Source organism: Eurytemora carolleeae, unplaced genomic scaffold, assembly GCF_000591075.1.
Source record: "Eurytemora carolleeae unplaced genomic scaffold, Eaff_2.0 scaffold1740, whole genome shotgun sequence".
NCBI lineage: Eukaryota > Metazoa > Arthropoda > Copepoda > Calanoida > Temoridae > Eurytemora > Eurytemora carolleeae.
Genome location: NW_019397628.1, coordinates 1 through 6,979, shown reverse-complemented (window position 1 = coordinate 6,979; position 6,979 = coordinate 1). Strand labels below are relative to the sequence as shown.

Sequence of the window (6,979 nt, the reverse complement as noted above, 5' to 3'; positions counted from 1 at the left end):
GGTGTCTCCAGAAATCATATGCTTATAATAATTATTGTTTATTGTTTAGTACAAGTAAAAAATTTTTTTTTAAGTATTGTATTTTTTTCAGATTAAACATTAAAATGACTGGGAATAAATCCCTGAGTCATGAATCTAGTAAAAGAAAACAATCATCAATGTTAAGTTTTCTGAAACCTAAGAAAGCTAAGGTTTGTTTAAAATATTTTATTTCTGTAAACTTCATAATCATACACTCAAAAAAATGCTTTTATCACTTTAATGATAAAGAGTCATCACTAGAATAAAGCTGAAAGAATGATTGTTGTCTTTGGTCTTTCTTTTATATTAAGAAATCAGAAATGTCTATAAATATTTTGTAATTTGTAATTGTTCTAACCATCATAAATCTAAAATTGTCAGAAATTTAATATTTAAAAAATACAAATTTCTTTTCACAGAAGAAAAATTGATGATGACATTCATTCTGCTTTACATTGGTTATGACTATATAATATTGTATTTTTAGGAGTCTGATGTCTCCTCCCAGTATTCCTCATCTCCCAATCAATCTACTTTATCAACCAAACATTCTTCTTTAACCTCCTCTTCATCACTCTCTGCCAGTAGTCCTTCTGAAAATACTAGCAATGCAATGTTTAGTTCTCCCACGTGGACTAGTTCTAATACTGCCAGGTCTAATTCTTCACCACCATCATCCAGGTCTAGTTCTTTAACTCCCAGTCCCAGGTCTAATTCTCCACAACTACCTTCCAGATCTAGTTCTCCATCTCTCAGGTCTAGTTCTCCACCTCTAAGGCCCTCTTCCTCCAGTGTTCAGTCTGGCAAAAGTACACCAAATACCTCTGACAGCTTTAGCACATCCACTCCAAGGTCGTCAAATCATTCCTTTTCAAGAAGATCTAGTGATACTTTATCAAGTACACAGCCATCATCTGATAAAGCTTATGTTGACTTTAGTGAAGTTCTAAAGAAGAAACCCAATAAAGCAGAAGAAATTTATTCAGTACTCACTTCCAATTTTATTCCCCCAGAGAATACTTGGAACCAAAGCATAAAAGAATACCCTAAGGCAGGAATTGGGAAGGTTGAAAAGAGGTATTTTCAGAAAAGCATGTGCCCAGATGGTTTTGCCTATTCTTTACAAAATAAAGGAGTTCATTGTGTTCTCTGTTCTCAACTTGTTACTGATGATGTGTTACAAAGATCTGGACTAAAAGTTTTTGTTTCAACACCATGCTCTGATTGGAAAAGAATAAAAGAGAAAATGAAAGTTCACATGCAAAGTGAAGTTCATCTTTTGGCTGATACCAAGAAAGTCGCCAACATCAAAGCATTTGAGAAGGGAGTTTCAATCGAATCGTTTTATCAGGAAAGACTCAGAGAAAAGAGAGAAAAAAATACTGAAGTGCTACATACTCTGGTCGACAGTGTACTTTATCTGGCCATTCAGGGCTTACCCTTCAGGGGACATGATGAAAGCTTGAAAGATGATTCCAAAAATCCAGGAAACTTCTTACGTCTGTTGAATCTCTTGAAGAAGTATGATACAAATCTTAATGAAAGTATAAGTCTGAAAAGCAAGAAGAAAGGGGCCAAGGAGATGACAAGCTGGAAAATTCAAAATGAGATAATTGATGTAGTAGGTAAGAAAAACATAAATCAACAGTTCAAGAGATTGTTCACTTATTTCCTTACTGTCCCATTTTTGCAATCAGAAACACAACTAAGCTAATCTTATCCTTTAAAGATGTCCATTGAGAGCTAGATTCATCTGTTTTTGGCAAACATGAGATGATTTTTTTAAAGAAAAAGTATCAAAGACTCTAGCCCCAGGAACATTATTGAATGGTAAGATAGACCTAGTTGTTTGAAAATTCGAAAATTAGAGTAGGGCATGTGTGTTTTCAAACAAGTGAACAATACCTTAAAGTATTAATGAAACATTTCAAATTGAAACTTTTAAGTGAACACAATGAGTTTAGCAAACTCTCTCTGATTTATATTGAACTCTTTCTGTCAGCTCTTTTTATGTTCAATCCCATATATCCGTCTAACATTCCATCTAATTACACTTTCAAAGCTATGATTTTTATAATTTTTCTGTTTCTCTAGGTCGCCAGATGGTTTTAAAGCAAATCATTGATGAAGTCAGAGAAGCGATTGGATATACAATAATAGCAGATGAAGTGACAGCATATAAGAAGCAGTTTATGTCACTATGCATCAGATTTGTTACAAAAGAGTTGAAAGTAACAGAGCAATTCCTTGATTTCAAGCCTGTAGATGATATCAGAGGAGAAACTTTATTTGAGGAAATCTCAAGTTTTATGAGGGAAAACAACTTACCAATGGAGAACTGCCTTGGACAGGCCTATGATGGGGCCTCTAACATGTCTGGAAAAGTCAAGGATAGTATACATGAATTTTATCTTTTCAATTAAATCAAATTTTCAAATAGATTTTTTCTAAATATATCATTCAAAAAGAATCATGTATGGTATACTTAACTTTCTACAAGAATTTTAGAAGAAAACCCCAGGGCTCTGTATCTGCACTGCACATCGCACAGTTTAAACTTATCTGTGCAAGGTTCATGTAAATCAATAGATATGGTAACTCTTCTTTCACAACTCTCGGAATGCATTGATTTCTTTACAACAGGCCCCAAGAGAGAAACTCTTGCTCTGCATCTAGCCAAGAATGATACAAATCTGAAAGATTTTAAAAAAATCCTGATAAAGCCATCAGATACAAGGTGGACACAGAGAGATCTGTCTTGGGCTAGAGCTGTGGTGGCGTATCCTATCATGGTCAAGGCTCTAAGAATCATTGTTGGAGTAGAAAGATTTGATGATTATGATGTAGAATTTGATGTAAGTACAATTGGCAGAGCAAGATTAATTCTGCAAACAATGGAGTCGGCTCTCTTTGTGGTTGGTAAGCTTTAGAATAAGTTTTAATTCTCCTTTATTTAAGAGGGATGGGGAAAAATGTTTTAGAACTTAAAAATGTTTCAGTACTTAGAATATTTGTTTAGAATTGCATACTATGACAACAGTAATGGCCCCATTCAGAAAGATCACGAAGGACCTCCAAGGAAGAGAAGTTGACATACTAAATGCATATGCTTCCATTGAGGAATTGAAAACCCAATACTCAGCAATGAGAAACACTGATGACGAAGATGCAGAGGGAGAAACCAAATGTGAAAAGTTTTTTCATGAAATATTCCTGAATTGTGAAAGGTGAGTTGTAACCTTTCTTTTTTCTAAACTAACCAAAAACGAGTTAAAATTTTTGATTTTTTAACCTAATCATATTTAGAGTTTGTGAAACCCTTGGAATAGAGTTGAAACAGCCAAGAATTGTAAGTCGCTCTACAATGAGAGCAAATTACATCACAAGCTCCACTGAATTCGCCAGGTCCGATATCTGTCTGTCTGTCAGCTGGGACCCAGTTTTAACTGAGTATAAAGAAAAACTTTGAAAATTTTTTGCAATTTGAGTCGTATATTTTAGGGCGCTAGACGGAATTTTTAATTATATCACTTTAAGTTTTTAATTTCAAGGACGTGATATTACAGATTTAGTTTTTGATAGTGAAGGATTAAACTTTTCAATCGATTTTCAGTAAGGCAGATATTAGAGATACTTGACATATTATTAAAGGGAAATTGCATTAAATTTTTTTGTCAGTGACCACTTTTAAATAGGATTTTTGACAATGGCGGTGGAATAATATTAAAGAGTTAACGTCTGCGAATCTTCTACGGGCTCCTATAGGCTTTATTTAATCTTTTTTACCGTTATTCTGTCCGTTGTGAGATTTTCTGACTCATACAGCCAGCGTGCACAGGATCAGGAGGTTCTCGTCAAGCTATTTTAAAAGTATAAGAGAATTTTGAAAATATGTGTAATTATTTTAAGATTATTTAAAAGCAGGACGATAAAAAGGAATTTTTTTTCCGCGATTTAATTGTTAAATTTCAATTGGTTTTTCAATTCATTCTTACAAGGCATGAAAGGCGAAAGTGCCATATTTTAACAATAATGTGAAAACAAGAAAATATATATTTGCTCATCCAAATTTATTTAAGAGCCAAAAAATAAACTAGAAATTTCGATAATGCAGTAAAATTTCTTTGTTAAGATTAAATTTGAAGAAAAGTATTTTCATTTTCTGTCTTTCCAGGCAAGCTGAAAGGCAAAAGTGCCATAAGGAGTTTACGTTACTGTGTCGGACATATGTCGGACATTTTATTTTTGAATGAGTTCATCAGGAACCAGTAGTTAATTTAGTTAACTTTTTTCGGAGGATAAGTAAAGTGTATAAATATGTATATTTATACTTAAAATTTTTTTCCCAAATGGAAAAACACAAATAATTTTTTTTTTGCAAGAAACTATGTTGCGTGTGGATTATTCTTACCGTTTTCCACAAGCTATTAGGCACAATTCACTCCTCAGTTTTGAGATAGTTTGAAATGTTTAGGCAGTAGGAATAAGTTGAGAAAAGGATAGATAGGAATAGGTACTGTAATAGGAAGTTTTAAAATAAACTATTGGCAAGTTTTTAGCAAAAGTCAGCAAAAATAGGAAATATTTTGCTTTTACGAGTTTTAATACTGACGTTTAAATACCGACAAATATTGTCATAAGTCAGCAAAAATAGGAAATATTTTTAGTTTAGGAGTTGTATATTGATTGACAATTGACAAATATTGGCATAAGTCAGCAAAAATAGGAATTATTTCTGTTAGGAGTTGTAGATGGAAAAAGTAAGTTTAATTGCTGAGAATTATTGAAATGTAAAAACATTTATTTTAGGATTTTTACAAGGAATAAATAAATACTGACATATATTAATATAAGTCAGCAAAAATAGGAAATATTTTTATTTTAGGAGTTGTGAATTGATTGACAAATGACAAATATTGGCATAAGTCAGCAAAAATAGGAAATATTTTTTTAAGGAGTGTAAAAATGGAAGAAATAAGTTTAAATGTTGGAATTTCTTGAGTTGTAAAAATAAAGATTTGAAGGTTGAATTTTTGAAAAGGTAAAAAAATTTGGAAGATTAAAAGGTTGAAGTTGGTTGACAAATGACAAATATTGGCATAAGTCAGCAAAAATAGGAAATATTTTTTTTATAAGGAGTGTAAAATGGAAAAAATAAGTTTAAATGTTGGAATTTTTTGAGTTGTAAAAATAAAGATTTAAAGGTTGAAATTTTGAAAAGGTAAAAAATTTGGAAGATTAAAAGGTTAAATTGAAAAATTAAGTTGAAAAATTATAAGGATAGTAAGATAGGAGTTGGATTAAGTATAGGATTAGGGAAAAGGATTTGGATTAGGATTAGGATTAGGATTAAGGGATTGGTAGGTGAAAGAGGTGTGGACGAGTACCTACATGAGGACTACCCAGGGTTTTACTGACACAGGCTGGGGTACCCATGTGAGGGGGGGGGAATCCTGTGCTTTGTGCTCATTGGGGCAAATCCTACAGTCCATAGCAATATCAAAGGTGCATGTGTAGCTCGAGTTACATGAAAAACCTTCAAGGTTAATGGCATACCCTGATCTCCGGTCCCCAAAAAAATTTGGCACGGAGAGATTAGCCTTCGGAACAAGTTTAATAACCGCCTTTCCGCCTCCCTGAGTTTGCACTAACCCGGACCGCGGTGCAACTAGGGGGGTGAGAGGTTTCACGACGCACGGGGGTACTTGCCAGGCTCTCTTAATTGTGTTGATAACACTCTTACAGCAACAGCATAGCGTGGGATCGCGTCCTCGGCGACGACTAGATTCTCGACAACTTCAATCTCATTAACGCAACCCCTTTCATCCCTTGACAAATTTGACTTAACCCCTTCAACACTCTCAATATCAGACCGGGGTTCAGGACAGGTAGAAATTGACACGGGTACTGGCTTAGCTTTGCCATCTTCAATCCCCCTGTTCCTGCCCATGGCGTTAGACTCCCTCTCTACATGAACATCCCCTGCACAGGACCCAACCCCCACCCCGCCTACCTCACTGGGGTTATCCAACCTGTCCAGCATCCCCTGGAAGTCGGACATATACGCATCGATTCCACCCTCCTCCACCTCCATAGGAACAGTAATCATTTTGTCAGACATTTCTCTGAAAAATAACATTATGGTAAATTTGTACTTCACAACATTGATAAACGCAGTTGCGTTGGTATCCTTAACGGATCCATAAACGCCGCAATATCTTTGAGTTGTGGTGTATTTCTTTTCCAATTTCAAGACATTTATTTTTGGAACAAAAATTTCAAATATATTAAAAATATCCTCGAGGGATTTACTTTTATTGCATTCCAGTGAGGACGCTATGTTTTTGTTCAGATTGTCCAAAAATAGGACGAACTCAGGTTTTCCATTGAAGGTTATATTTTTATAATTAACGTAAAGATGTAATGCAATTGTTGCAGGTTTCCGGTGTATCTTTAGGTTTGAAAAGCGTGATTCGTCAGAATTATCCTTGTAGGATGGACTCTTAAGGAATCTTGATTTAAAAATTATTAATGGCTCAATTTTGATACAAGGTATGCAAAGCTTACACTGTAACTTGAATATATCTTCCTTATTGAGTCTCACACAAAATAGCGGTCTAGCCATGAGTAGTATTGTCATGGTTTGGTATGGCAAAACACGGGCGGTTGCAATTATTATTGTCACCCGCACGATATTAATAAGGTTGTTATTATATTTAGCAAGAAAGCTTAAATTTAAATCAATTTCCATATTCGACAAACAAGGGTTTGTTAGTTCTAGAAGTGTGGTAAGAAATGAATTGCTTTAATTTGATAGTATTGTATATTCGTCTATTATTCCTTGTGGAAAATATAAAGTACATGACTATAAAGCAAATAATGTTGGTTGTTTCGATATTAAAGGATATTGGATTGCTACAGCCTAAGAAAATTGTAATTTTTAATTCTTCATGAGATA

At 34.0% G+C, this 6,979-nt stretch overlaps 1 protein-coding gene across 1 annotated transcript; it reads left to right on the top strand.

Annotated features, from left to right (window-relative positions):
* Positions 1-6: 6 nt before the first annotated feature.
* Positions 7-2,607, top strand: LOC111715257 (zinc finger MYM-type protein 1). The gene is made up of 3 exons (XM_023490561.1): positions 7-191; positions 509-1,646; positions 2,116-2,607. The coding sequence occupies exons 1-3, from the start codon at positions 105-107 to the stop codon at positions 2,442-2,444; spliced, it is 1,554 nt and encodes a 517-aa protein (XP_023346329.1). The 5' UTR covers positions 7-104; the 3' UTR covers positions 2,445-2,607.
* The last annotated feature ends 4,372 nt before the right edge of the window (positions 2,608-6,979 follow it).